Source organism: Petromyzon marinus, chromosome 48 (assembly GCF_048934315.1).
Source record: "Petromyzon marinus isolate PM22_M1 ecotype Great Lakes invasive population chromosome 48, UKy_Petmar_22M1.pri1.0, whole genome shotgun sequence".
Taxonomy (NCBI): Eukaryota; Metazoa; Chordata; class Hyperoartia; order Petromyzontiformes; family Petromyzontidae; genus Petromyzon; species Petromyzon marinus.
In genome coordinates, this window is record NC_133714.1 from 7563898 (window position 1) to 7578696 (window position 14799).

The 14799-nt window shown below is 50.8% G+C and overlaps 1 protein-coding gene across 5 annotated transcripts in view; it reads right to left on the reverse strand.

Moving 5' to 3' along the window:
• Window positions 1–14799, reverse strand: part of LOC116952759 (nuclear receptor subfamily 2 group C member 2-like) — a 99606-nt gene that overhangs the window by 14066 nt on the left and 70741 nt on the right. For 4 of the 5 annotated variants that reach the window (XM_076074503.1, XM_076074500.1, XM_076074501.1 and 1 more), the window contains 7 exons: window positions 10873–11044; window positions 9354–9551; window positions 6965–7082; window positions 5874–5961; window positions 5266–5441; window positions 3535–3627; window positions 2607–2673 (listed from right to left, as the gene is read on the reverse strand). In XM_076074503.1, the coding sequence (XP_075930618.1) occupies window positions 2607–2673; window positions 3535–3627; window positions 5266–5441; window positions 5874–5961; window positions 6965–7082; window positions 9354–9551; window positions 10873–11044 (912 nt within the window). The remainder of the gene's footprint in view (window positions 1–2606; window positions 2674–3534; window positions 3628–5265; window positions 5442–5873; window positions 5962–6964; window positions 7083–9353; window positions 9552–10872; window positions 11045–14799) is intronic. The other variant, XM_076074502.1, reaches the window with a different exon arrangement.

Here is a 14799-nt window from a genome sequence, read left to right on the forward strand (position 1 = left end):
TGTAGCTCATCGGAATCCTCCAGGATATAGATTCTGACTCTGAATTACAGCTCACCCGCACAACATTGACAACTGTTGCACCCAGGGAACATTTAACACGAACCGGCGGTGCGCACTGCTTAATTATTTATGGATATGCTTTCTTCATGCATTCCATGCGAGTGCGATATTCACCGTATGAATGCACGCCGTGCGGGTCGTAGATTCTAAGTGTTTGTCGAGGTGCCATCACTCGTTTGCTCACGTGCGTGTCAAACGAGACGTCCAATCGGGGAGATTTTCTCGGGTTGAAATATTTGTGGACTATTATTACCGAAATAAAATCGCTCCACGACGTTGTGGCCAGCTCTCAAATTTATATCCGGGATAATACGGGAGTCAGTGGCTCAGCAGAAGAGCATGTGGCTCGAAATCGCAATGCTTGCGAGGTGAAATCCTGGTTTGGCATTGACACAGCCCATCATCCGTCTGGGGTGGATAAAATGAGCAATACCCTTTGGGGAAGTCAACAACCATTGTTCGACAGACAAGACTCGCCCCCGGCACAGGAATGGGGAATTTCCACAACTGGCTAAGGGCGGGTGTAAACAGGAAACGAGCACCGCCTTAATGCTCATCCGAGCAGCAAATCACTTTTTTGACTTTTGACCCGAGTGGGCGGGGCACGGAGTGTGAATTACACACAGATAAAACCAACGCACACTGATAATCCAAGTGAAAATCTATTTAACACGTAGGCTTTCGCGAAAAATATCATACATAAGAGGTTTTTTGGGTTAGATCACCACATCTACGCCTCTATATAAGGAACAAAACAAGTGGACTTCTCCACAAATCTGGCTGTCGCCTGATGAAACTAGTTGTAATTACTGGCGAATCGTCGTACTCCGATGGTATATATTGTGGCTTGTCTCTCCAACACAATGGTGTGCTGTACTAGTGACGAATTGGCACGTTCTGTTTACGTGACAACCCTTACTAGCTGGCTGTGTCGGGTGGTGGCGGGTTTTATATATTTACGCGATACAACCCAAAAAAACCTCTATTATGAAAATCTATTTAACTCCTTACACACGTAGAGTGGGGGTGAAGACTGTGAGCGCGTCGTCTGTAAGTTTGTACGTACGTTCGCAAGTCGCCAACTGTGCTAATCGGAGGTGCGATTAGCACGGTTGGTTGGCTACTGCTTAATTGATAAAGACCCCCCCGTTGTCTGCAACTCTCAACTCACTCTCTACTCCGATCAACTCACCGTGACGTCCTCTCTCCTCTGATCAACTCTCCCCAAGATCTTCCTCCTTAGAGCTCTCAACCTCGCTCCTAAGGTGTTTATTGCTCGTAAAAGTGCATCGGGACGACTTGCCGACGTCTAATGCGGTCACATGGGTACCCAGTTACTGAGTGAGGAGCTGCTAAGAATGAATCTGGCGCGCGCGAAAGTACGAGGCGAGTATGAGCATGGCATTAATCGGGGGAGGCGGAAGCCCGGAATCGCGCTTGGGATAATCACGAATAATGATCATTAAGAACGTTTGGCACGTCGCGCCGTTCTTACGGCACAAGGCTGTCACGAAGGAGGCCGCTAGATTTCACGGAACATGATCTTCTGGCGTCATCTGGTCGAGCACCAATTGGGTCGAGGCTCAAAAGAAAGCCGTCCCTTCGGTGTGGACCAATCAGTTTCAAGGACAATGCATCATATTATAATGGTATGTTTTTTGTTTGCATTTTGACTGCATGTATTGTGGTTATTGCAGACATGAATCCTTGTAAAAAGGTTTCAGTTTTGTTGCCAGGAAACAGGGGAAAACCCCTATAATTATGGTCTGAAATAGTTTTTAGAGCAGGGGGGCGATGTTCGTGGGTCATCCTACAATTTGTGCCAAATTTGGACCAAGACGCCGGCGCACAATGGCCTACTCTTTTTAAACGACATCATGGGAATCTATTAACGGACCACCGTGAAAAAACTTGGGGGGCATAATTTAAGGTAGATGCACCCGCAGTATTTACCAGAGCGGCCTGCCGGATACAAAGCACAAGCCTCTGCGCCGAGCAGAAATTGTGCTTACCGCTGGGCAGTGCCACCGCCCCAATCTCCACGGTGCTGGCTCAGCACCATGACCTCTGCGCCGTAGCACCTCTGACTACCAGCGAGTGTTACATTGCTCGGCGACTGTAGCGAAGCTTGGGTCGGAACCAAGCGGTGGTGTTCCGGCTGTCGCTGTGCCCGATGGTTCTGCGTGTAAGTATGCTGAACTTCTTTCGCACCGTAAGTACCCCACCGCGCTAAATTGGAGGTGCGGAGGACAACAAACTAAAATAAACAGCTCTAAACAAATGAGTTTTCAATCTACATATAAACGTTGCGTAGCTCCAGTGGCTTCCAAATAACGGAAGGAAGAGCGTTCCAGACGGCCACAGAAGTGCATCTGAAAGCGCGCGATGCGGTGACCGTCTTTGTTCGATGGCCAGTCTAAAGCCGCTGCTGCGATGATGACCGGAGTTCGCACGATGGCTTATGCTCTTTGACGAGATCAGCAAGGTATTGTGGTTCCCTTGTGACAAGCACTTTGTATGTAAGCAAGCACTCTGTGCGCAGATACCTCAAACTCGGCATGGTCTGCGGTCAGCAGCGACTCTCCACAGCACGGCTCCATCTTGGGCCGAGATCTAAGACAGGACAAGGAGCAAACATAATCGTAGAAATAATCAGCAACGCCACCACTGCTCCAGGGATTATGTGCTGAAACAAGCGCTTCTGGAGAATGTTTGGTTTATAAACCATCTTAGCGGCAGAGAATCCGGTGGAAGAGTGGTTAGCGTAATGCACTATGAACCTGGTGACCCGAGTTCGATTTCTCGTCAAATTGAACGTCGGATTCGGTAACCGGCCTCACACCTTCAACTCACTGCACTTGAAAACCCAGTTGAATAATAAATAATATTTAAAAAATGTTTTACATCCCATCAGCCACACAGACACCTGGGAGTGCATAATCACAACAGCATTGGATCAACACAAACTCTGGACCGGTTTTCGATTTCCAGTGTCTCATCAACAGTCAGGATTGCTCATAGCAATGTTGCTAAACTGCCTGATATTTGTCGGCCACCCAGTTACCAGCTCATTAAAGTCACCGTGGGCACAGCGGGCACCGCACGGACCGTCTCGTTACCGCCATGTTGGCCAGATTATAACTATCTCGCATGGTATACAGGCGGTCGTGGGTTCGATCTAGACCCTGACGATGCCTGTATATTCTGAGTTTGCGTGTTCTCCCCGTGGTCACGTAGATTTTTCTCCGGGACCTCCGGCTTTTCCCTCCACACTTAGAAACATGCGTTTTAGAGTATTTGGCTGCTATAAATTTCCACGTGATAAGCCACTTCATTGAGCTATCATTTGTGTGGCCAGGTCGCTTCTGAAAAAGAGCTACATAGCTCAGTGGGGCCTTACCTGGCAAAACAAAACATTGTTTAGTTTAGTCCTAACGAGGGGCAGTGCGGCTTGCCCGTCGCGATGGCAGTCACCTTGTGGAGGGGAGCTCGGAGTGGGATCCTCTATCGGCCCCCTCTCCCCCGTCGCGGGAGACCCCCAGAGCCTTGCCCAGCGCCCCAAAGCCCCTACACGCACACGCGGGACACATGCCCGCGACACGTAGCAGAGCAGAATTGTTAACAGCAGCTGCTGCGCACGTGTGTGTGTGTGCATGTGTTCGCTAACAGCTCTTTCCCCAACAGTCTGTTAAGACTATACGTGGATCTTTATCTTTCTCCATGGTAAACGCGCTGCGCTACGAAACCAGCAACCCGAGTTCTATTCCTGCTCATGGCCAACACCAATAACGATTATCTGAACTGGTCCTGAGCCTCTCCTAGGTCGACTCAGCTTCAAATTAGTACCTGGTGCGATGTATAAACATCGCCACTTGGAAGACATCGCCACTTGGGATACATGGTGCTGGCCACCTACCCCGTGTGCCGTGCCGGCCTTCATAGGTGCTACTCGCTAACAGCACTTGACCCCACAGTCTGTTAAGGCTATATAGGGGATCTTTGTCTTATGCATGTCACATGTTGTGAATGGATATGAATGATATCAATAATAGGACACACAAATGTGATTTTATAGATTGTGCTTAAAATGTTGGTCTCTTCCACCATTCATATATATGCATATATCACCGTTTTTATTTCTTACTGTGTTGACCATAATTATGCCACCAATTTTATGTAAAACACTGGCATTTAACTCCGTAGATCGTTTGCAAACGTGAACAAATCGTTTTCATTTAGAAAAGAAACGGACAACTAATATGATTGCTTGACAATCAGAATGTCCAACACAGAAAATAAATTACAATTCATAATTTGAATCCCTCAAAATATTGGCCATATTTCTGGAAGACCTCACCAAATCCAAGAGGCCTCTGTCCTGGCCTCTGCCGCTCGCTGCGCTTGCGAATGGCTTTCTGTCTTGCTCAGGCCCCTTTAAGATATTCCTAACAATGCCTGTAAGGATACGTGTGTCGCGCCAGCGCTGTCAACCCCAACCCACCACCCACCCCTGTTAGATATTACTATCGTGGTGAGTAACAACGTGAAGAAAATTTGGGAAACCTGTCTCCGTATCTCTCACACCACTTGCTGCCAAACCTTACAGGAAAATCTAATAAAAATGCAGTTGACGAGCCCTTGTTGATTTGACACGGACGGGCCCAGCCACGTGTGTATTGGACACGGCCTCATTACAAAGGGAGTGGCTGGCAGGGGGCTGCTGTGGGGGTGTGGACACAGTGGGTTCGTGGCGGGGTCACGGGCGGGGTAGCGGTGGGATCGTGATGGATTTGTGGTGGGATTACGGTGGGGTCATGGTGGGGTCGTGGTGGCGTCATGGTGAGGTCATGGTGGAGCCACGTTCGGATCTTGGTGGGGTAGTTCTGAGGTCGTCGTGGGATTATGGCGGGGTCATGGTGGGGTCGTGGTGCGGTCATGGTGGGATCGTGGTGGGGTCGTGGCGGGGTAGTGGCGGGGGTCGTGATGGGGTCGTGGCGGGGTCGTGGTGGGGTCGTGGCAGGGTCGTGGCAGGGCTGAGATTAGATTGTGGTGAAGTGGTGGTGACATCGTCGTGGCTTCTCGGTGGGGTCGTGGTGAGGTCGTGGTGTGATCACGGTGGGGTGTCGGTGGAGCTCGGCGTTGCAGCGGAGTCGTGGCGAGGCCACGGCAAGGTCGTGGCGGGGGTTCAGGTCATCGTGTACGAACCTGGAGGGAGCGACAGGCGTGTGCCCGTTCTGCCAGCCGAGGCCGGCTCCGGCGCCATCGCCATTGCTCTGGCTGTCGAAGCCGCCGAGGCCACAGCCGCCGCCCTCCTTCTTGAGGCTGGCGAGGGACGTCACCACGCTCGCCAGGGTGTTCAGGTCCCCTCGGCCGGACGACAGCTGGGAGGGGGTTGCAATACAAAACGAAACAAATTGGGTTTGCGATGGCACCCCACGCTCTTCTCCGCGTTGTATCGCCCAGGACACATGAAGAGCTGGCAGCTCCCTCCTTCCCTCCCGTCTCTTTCCCTCCCTCCCTCCCCTCCTGTCTCGTCTCATTCCCTTCCTCCCCCCCTCCCACTTTTACATAGCCACGTCCACTCAACCGCTAGCTCCGCACACAGTGAGTGGTCTTCTAATAGTCCCTCCTCCCCACTCCTCTTGCCAATCGACGCCTACGGCTCGAGTAGCCCCCCCCCCCCACCCCACCGCGTTTCGCACGAGCCACGGGTCTCGAGCTCGAGGCGAGAAAAGCGTTAAACCGGGGGACAAATTGCAGGATTCACGCGAAAGATTTGGGACAAGGGGAAGGGGCTCTGTGAAGCCACTCACCTTGCTGCTCTGCAGCATGGAGCCATCGTGACGCCGCAGAGCCTGGTGTCCCTCCTCCATGGGCGACGAGTCAAATGGTGCGAGGAGCCTGCCACAACACCACACCACGCCGCGCCACACCACATCACGCAATGTAGCCCGGCAACCCGAGTTCAATTCCCGACTATGGGTAACATCGGTGGCGAGTGATATCTGATTAGATCCTGGGTCTCTGCCATTCAGTATAGCGAGTGACGTCTCAACTGGCTTTCGGATAATTCGTTCCCCGCCCTGCCAAAAAGTAGTGACGTAAGATCAATCAATCTCCATGACCTCAATGATGCGGGGAAGCCTTCATCCCACAGTGGATTGACACAATTCTGTATTGGATTTCTTTTCTTTCGGTAAAACTCTCTAAAGACTCAAGACCATCTCAGCAGGGAGGGCAGGAGCGGCATTATAGGGGGGTGATGACAAACGACCACCATTTCTTCCCAACATGTTTGTACCTGGTCCGACTGAACAATCAACTTCTGAACCGGGACTAAATCTTATCATCTATAGATAATAAACCTCCTCTTTTATTGAGCAAGGAAAGCTGTCTCTACCGTGTCAGACCAACGGTCACTTGGAGATATCTCAGAGCTAGCTCTGTGATACCCGCTTCCTTGGGCCGTTCTCTAACACAGAGGGTGATACTGCGCTGCGAGAAATCCGACTGGACACTTTAAACTTAACTCTTTTTTATTTCAGCAGGTAAGGCCCACTGAGCTTTTTAGCTCTTTTTCAGAAGCGACCTGACCACGAATGATAGCTGCAACGAAGTGGCTTATCGTGTGGAAATTCATAGCAGCCAAATACTCTGAAAGCGTGGAAAAACCGGGGGACCCAGAGAAAAATCCACGTGACCACGGAGGGAACATGCAAACTCCAAATATATAGGCATCGTCAGGGTCGGGATGGAACCCACGACCTCCTGTATAACAGGCGAGGGAGTTAACATCTTGCCACCGTGGCGCGCCCCACATAACACCAATAGCACATGCGAGGAAAAAACAAATGACGAAAGGAACAAACGAAAAGAAAAAGTATTTGGTTTGGCACACCCGTACCGAGCGCTGCTCTTGTAGGAGAAGGACGACACGGGCCCCGAGTAGTCTTTCCTGCCGTACGGTTTTCCCGATGAAACGCTGCCCGCCTTGTCCGAAGGCTTCCGCTCGTTCTGCACCGCTGCCGACAAACGGCCAGAGTTCGGTCAGCGATGGCAAAGGGCTACCATCGTCGTCATCGCATTCATCATCATCGTCGTCGTCGTTATTGTCGTCCACGTCATCAGAATCAACGTTATCATTGTCAGTAACATCCTTATCATCATAATGGTCATCATCGTCATTATTTTCATCATCGTCATTCACATCATCAAAATCAGCATGTTATCATTGGCAGTATCATCCTTATCATCATCATAATGGTCATCATCATCATGATCGTTGTCAGCATCATCGATTTTGTCATCATCAAAACATTGAGGGGCCAACCAACAACCACAGGAACAAGTGGTGTTCAGGTAAGGTTTCTCTACCGATGAACGTTTAAATTCTCTTAAACAGATGTCTGAAAGGAGGAATGAATATCAAACACCATCCTGCTTAGCCTTTGTCGAGAGGCTGAATGAAAAAAAGCCTCCGACTCAGTCATGCAAACTCTCAGTAACCTGGGGCTGAGTAAAAAAATATATTCATTGATTATAAATAATAAAAGCGTCCTTAAAAAAATGAAACCGTTGCAGTGAGGATGCGTGAAGAGGGTACAAAAATACATATCAGATAGGGAGACTTTTCAACAAGATTGAGTTATACTCTTGATAATGTTTATAATATGTGGGGGATCAGTGGAACTCTGGCTCACACACTGCGCTTCGAACCCACTGATTACATTTGATTCTAAGTCACAGCTAACATCGGTGGCGAGTGATGATTAGATGCCACGGTGCCCTGGTATACAGGAGGTTTGTGGGTTCGATCCCAAACCTGACGCCTGCATATTTGGAGTTTGCGTGTCAATCTCCCTGTGGTCACGTGGATTTTTCTACGGGAAATTGGATGCCATGGTGGCGAGATGTTAACTACCTCGCCCGGTATACAGGAGGTCGTGAGCTCGATCCCAACCCTGACGCCTACTGTATATTTGTAGTTTGCGTGATCTCCCCATGGTCGTTTTTTTCCCGCCACATTTAGAATCAACATGCAGCAGTCTCTCAGTGCAAGGTCCATGCACCACCCCGGGTCGATTCACGCTTTTCCTTGGCGAGGCCCAAAAGCGCGGTGCCACCTCTGAGATCAGTGAGGAAACGAACACGCATTGCCGCCACTAGCCGACGTTTCCCGCGTCCGAGTTGTGTGTTTTATTGTGTGTGTGTGTACGTTGAACTACTTTCGCACCGTAAGCAGCCCCTAGGTGGTTTTTCTTTTCACCAAAGAGAATTTGCCTCCCACAAAATCCAAACCGCGAAGCACGCATATTTGTTTTAAGAAAAAAGATTCACTATTTTTATGTTCCCAGTGTGCCATTTAGCTGTCACGTCACGATATGACGCATCCATCAGGATCTTTCGCAGAGCAGTCACACCCTTTCGTGTTAGAGAGAAAGAGATCTGTGGAAGCGGATATCGGAGAACTACTCCTGAGGCCCTTTCCATTGACCTCTGGTCTACAAAGTACTAAGTAACGCTTTCTAAACCCCTCTGTCATGTTCGCCCCAGCAAAGTCAACCCAACATATTTATTTCTCCGAACTGGAACTTTGTCAAACTAAGCGCACTTGCGACTTTTTTTGTGCGCGGGCTGAGACCATCAGCTCGCCACACTTGAGGGCCTAGTTTGATCGCAGACAGTCGCCTGGATTTAAACCCAGGGCCTCAGCGTTGCCAGCTCGGTGCACTGTCCTCTGCGGCACATGGCCACCTCGGGGTTTAGCGTTGATGACTGAGGCTTGTAAAAGCCACAGAAGGGTTGACGGTGTGTTTGCAAACCATTAAAGTCACGACACTTGAGAACCCGGCATACAAACATCTGCCTAGATTGGAACAAAGGATCTTCTATTGTGGTTCACAATGGCTGAGGAAGCCACTAAAGCTGATTACGAAGCCACTGCAGCTATGCACTTTTAAATCTAGATTGAAAACTCATTTCTTTAAAACTGATTTTTGTGTTTAAGTTTGTTTGTCCTTACCCCACACCTCCGATTAGCACGGTTGGCGACGTACGGTGCGAAGGAAGTTCAACGCACGTACGTATAACCATTCCCCCTTTCCCCCTAGTTGACCCCCGTAGCTGGACGACCCACGAAAAATCGCACGCGGTCAAAACCGGCGCTCTCGGAGATACCAATTCTACATCTCAGCTGTGCCGGCTCTGACACAGCCATTATGAATACCCCCCCCCCATCCCCCACGCCCCCCCCCCCCCATCCTCTGTCCCTTGCCGTGGCGGTGCATGTGTACCGTAGCGGCGCGACCTACACTCCTGCCGCATGCCCATGAGCAGACACTTCTGCAGCCGGCAGTACTGGCAGCGGTTGCGGTGGTTTTTGGTGATGAGGCAGTCGCGGTTGCCGCGGCAGGTGTAGACGACGCTGCGACGCACGCTGCGCTTGAAGAAGCCTTTGCAGCCCTCGCAGCTCATGGCACCATAGTGGCGCCCTGAGTGGAGCAGGGGGAGGAGGAGGAGAGACGACAGGGAGATCGAGAGAATGTGGCAACATCATGAGCATCGTCGTCATTAAATCGTCATCTGCCGGGGTATTATCCACTGCTGTAGAGAGAATGGAAATCATAATATTTCTTTAGACTGGAGGAGGAATCCTATGAGCTATGTATGTATGTATGCTGAACTTCTTTCGCACCGTACGTAGGTCAACTGTGCTCATCGGAGGTGCGGGGGAAGGACAACAAAACTAACCACAACAACGAGCAGTTGTTTTTCACAGATGTCCCGTACGGGTGGGTCAGCAAGTTAATTTAGAAGGATAAGCAAGTCACAATACATATATAAATAATACATTCAGTCCGATTTATCAAGCTTGGGCAAGACAGCGAAAACAACAACAACACAGTCCCAGACCGCAGAGGGAGTAGAGTGAGGAAGAGAAGCAGGAGGAGTGAGCAGTAGGATTGTAGAGGAGTGAGCAGTAGGATTGTAGAGGAGTGTAGAGGAAGAGTGAGCAGTAAGATTGTAGAGAAGTGAGCAGTAGGATTGTAGAGGAGTGTACAGTAGGATTGTAGAGGAGTGAACAGTAGGATTGTAGAGGAGTGAACAGTAGGATTGTAGAGTAGTGAACAGTAGGATTGTAGAGGAGTGAACAGTAGGATTGTAGAGGAGTGTAGAGGAGTGAGCAGTAGGATTGTAGAGGAGTGAACAGTAGGATTGTAGAGGCGTGAGTGGTAGGATTGTAGAGGAGTGTAGGAGGAGTGAGCAGTAGGATTGTAGAGGAGTGAACAGTAGGATTGTAGAGAAGTGAACAGTAGGATTGTAGAGGAGTGAACAGTAGGATTGTAGAGGAGTGAACAGTAGGATTGTAGAGAAGTGAACAGTAGGATTGTAGAGACGTGAACAGTAGGATTGTAGAGGAGTACTCTTTGGTTTTATTCAGTAAAGTCACGTAGATAAAATAAAACAAAATAAAAGAAAATCTGCGTTGACTTTTCCACCTGAAGACGGAAGCTTGTGTTGTCTCATAACCGTCGTGATTTAATTATTTTCTTTAATTTTGTTTTATTTTATCTATGTGACTTTACCGAATAAAACCAAAGAGTATGAATCCTTGCAGTCACAAAAGCTTCAAATCTAGAATTGTAGAGGAGTGTAGAGGAGTGAGCAGTAGGATTATAGAGGAGTGAACAATAGGATTGTAGAGGAGTGAACAGTAGGATTGTTGAGGAGTGTAGAGGGAGAGTGAGCAGTAGGATTGTCGAGGAAGAGTGAGCAGGGGCACGAGGATTGGCCACATGCCCACGGGCTCACCGGACGCCACGTCCCCGCACACCACGCAGTGCTCCACCGTGGACGGCACTAGCCGTGCCTCGTGCTTCACCGGCATCGCCGCCGCCGCCGCTGCCGATGAGGGCCCCCCACTCTCCTTGGGACCCCCCTGAATGGCGCTCAGGTACTCTGACGTGCCGGCGTCCGTCACCAGCTGACAAGCAGCGGTTCGGCGAAGGCAGGAATGGGGTAGGCGTTGCCGTCGAGGCGGGAGGGGGGAAGATGCCGGGGGTCGTGGATCAGGGGTCAGAGCGGGGAGGGCGGTAGATTAGAGCAGAGAGCACGAGGGTGGGACGGCAACAATTTCATTCAAAAATCGATTGTCTCTGTTTAACATTGCGGCGCATTGTAGAGGTGGTCGGCCGGTGGCTCAGAGGTCAGAGACGCGAAGCGGACAGCCCCTGCGACTGACACGGCCACGGGGAGAGACTTTCATCCAGGATTGGACTGACGGCAAAGGGGCTTGTACAATAGAATTATTAATGTATTACGATTACTCAAGAGTGAAAAACTCCCAGGCGAATTCTTGTTCAAGTGAAGGTTGAGGCCTGATCACAGTTCTGCAGAGTCAGAACATTGTGGTACTTAAATTTTGATTTAAAGCTTTCGTGACTGCAGTAATTCATATTCTTAGTTTTTTCGGTAAAGTCACGTTGAAGAGAAACAACAAAATAACAAAATATATATAAAACAATAAAAAAATTCTCACGACGTTTCGACCGTTTGAGTTATGGTCGAAACGTCGTGAGAATTTTTTATTGTTTTATATATATTTTGTTATTTTGTTGTTTCTCTTCAACGTGACTTTACCGAAAAAACTAAGAATATTGTGGTACTTATTTAATTGACACCGGAGAGATAGATGATGGGCTGAGCAAACCCCCAAAACCATGATTTGAACTTGCAACTTTTTGATCGGGAGCCGGTCGCTCTTCCGCCGAGCCACCTCGCCGCCCCATCACCCTGGATAAATTGAGGGCTGGCCGTTAAGTCCTCGAGTGATTTTTATTTAATTCGTTCAAATATTTCACCAGCAAAAAAAAATCGCTCGAGATGAAACGTCTCGTTTGCAAGGGCGTCCCGGGGTGTCGACCGACACACACGACAGCAACACACGTGACGGCACGCGTACACACGATTAAAATCCATAACTAAAACAGTGCGCATATATGTGACGAATATCGCACTGCCGTAACAATACTAACGATATCGTAACAAGAAAAGATTATCTGTACGCATACATTTTCCAACACAAGCGACTGACAGCAAGACAGAAGCTGGACGGCAACGCGGCATTCGGGTTCTTGCGATTGTCCGCTCTCCGATCCCTACGCGCGGTCAGCCCAAAACAAAACGACTTCAACGGCAACAACAGCGGCGGGACAGCAAAACCGATTTGGTCGCCATGGGGGGGGGGGCGGCGGGGGGCGGTGGCATCATCATCAGTGCCGCCACCACCGCCGCCATTTGGACTCGGGGGTACGTGCCGGAGAGGTTACACGCACGCGCCGGCGCGGCGACCTTGCCCCTCCGCCACCGCCTTTCTCTCCGCAGCAGCAGCAGCAGCACCGCTAAAAAACGATCAATGCCCCCTTTCTTCTCCCACAAAGAGCGCCGGGCGTGACGGGGAGAATGGATGTCGCTGCCGAGCGGCTCGTGCGTGCAGTCCTCCTCCTCCTCCCTCTTTTTTCCCCCATCAGTCTCAGGTTTGTTCACCATCGTGAGCACCCTTCAGTCATCATTTTGTTTTTGTTGTTGTTTTTTTTGTTTGTTTTACTCGTGATTGTCCATAACCTTGGACGTAAGTGCAGCAAACGAAATGAATGTGCCCATAAGGAAGTGCGCTATACACATGCAAATAAAGAAATTCTGCCAGGAGGAGGAGGCCAAGCTCTGTCCATCATAACCAGCTCTCCATTGTCCAGCACAGAGCACACGGCGCCCTCCGCCGCCCACCGATGCAGGAAGTTGCCAAAATCCCCGGTGAGCTGGGCGTGGCGGAACTCCAGCCACACTCTGGCAGAGAGCAGGGCCCTGAAGATGCCGCGGGCGTTTGGTGAGCGGCTCCTTTCCACCGCCGCATCCCTCGCCCTGTAGATGGCCAGCTTGGCGTAGCTCATCGGGGCAGTCACGAGGCCGTCGCGGCGTTCGTTAGCCCCGTCTCCCCCCTGGCCAAAGATGAGCACCGTGGGGGAGAAGTGCAGGTTGCCCTTCAGCAGCATGTTTCGCAGGAGATTGAATAATGAATCCAGAGCCTTGCACTGGGTGTACAGGTGTGCTACCGTTTCCATCTGCTCACCGCACAGAGAAGACTGAGGGTCGGTATTCATGAACCTCGCTCGGACGGCGTTGGTGGTGGTGTGGGCCAGGCTCCTACTGAAGTTCCCATTGCACTTGTAAGGACGGCCTGAAGTAGAAACTCCTCCACAGAGGTTTATCTTGGCCTTCGCAGGGGAGGGTCTCTCTCCAGGCGAGATCTTTGTGGGTCCTCAGCGTGTCTTGGTGGTGAAACTGCACCACTGGGCTTCGGGGTAAGGCAGGAAAGATCAAACCAATGAATCCGGCCCCAAACACAAAAGCCCTCGATGTTCCCAGCAGATACCCAAGATCAAAACCTGTCGAACGCCTTCTCCTGGTCGAGAGAGAGGAGCGTGAGTAGGAGCACAATTCTCTCGGAGAGGGCGATGAGATCCGTGTAGGCCTTGTCGCTCTCCACCACCTCAGCCAGCACCGTCTTCAATTTGGAGGACAGCGTTTTGGCCGGGATTTTGTATTCTGTGCACAGCACTGACAACCATGGCAAATTTTTCCGATGCCTCAGGGCATCCTTCTTAAGGAGCAGGGTGAGCACCGCCCTCCTCCGCGACTGAGACGCATGGCTCCTGTGGCCACCGCTTCTTCCAAGAACTGCTCGGTCTTGCTCGTGCGGCGTGAGAGCCTCGATCCCCGGACATTTATTTTTTGCCAGGGACTTCACTGCTGCGTTCCGGGTCGCTCGCCATGAACCCTTGCTCCAGCAGCTCGTTCGCTTCCTCCCGATGGCAGGGAGGTCCCTCCAGATCTCCTCTTGGGCAGGCGCAGATGTTTCCTCGGGAGACAAGAGGTCGCTGTAAAATCCCCTTATTGATATTACTTCCTCACTCTTTGTACTAAGAGCGCCTTCGCTGTTAAAGAGGCGCGCTACAGAAACCTGGGTCTCTCGCTGTCAGTGGTTGGAGCGTACACAATTCACAAGGTGAATGGTGGTCTTGCTGATCTGCATCGTGACGTCAAGGGCCTTCCCTTCCACCAAGTTTGGTGAGAACACATTTGCTACTCCCGAGGGGGTGCTGCTGAAGTGGCTGAAAAATTAGTTCCCTCTCCACTCCCTCCTAAAGTGTCCCTCACCCTTCAAGAGATGACACCTGATGGTGGCCTTGGTATATAGTAAATTGTGGGGCACAATTCTGACGTTGCCCAGTGTCGTCACGCGTTCTTGGATGTCCTTGTCCAGGATGTAGGGTGGCAACCTGGATCACCGGCGCCGCTGGTGAGGACAGTGGCTCCAGAGCGACGTACCGGTCACCCACCGTCAACCCCTGGGCCATGGCTGCAAAGGCCACTCTCTCCCGACTCCAAAAAGAACACGGCCTTGCCGTTCATTTTAGAGGCGAACTGGATCGCAGTCGCCGGGACCACGGACGCGAGGGCCTTGAAGCAGGCGCCGGGAGATTTAATTGAACTGGCGATCTCTGGGTTGCAAGCGCAGTGTTTGTTCACCATTACACTGTGGCAACATCCCATTACCGTATGCACTAAAGACCCTGGGACACACCGCTTCTCCCGTTGCGAATGGTCACGCGGCACTGACCGCAAAGCAAGACCCACCTGCGTTCCTACAAAACACCCCCCATGGGAAATGGCACAATC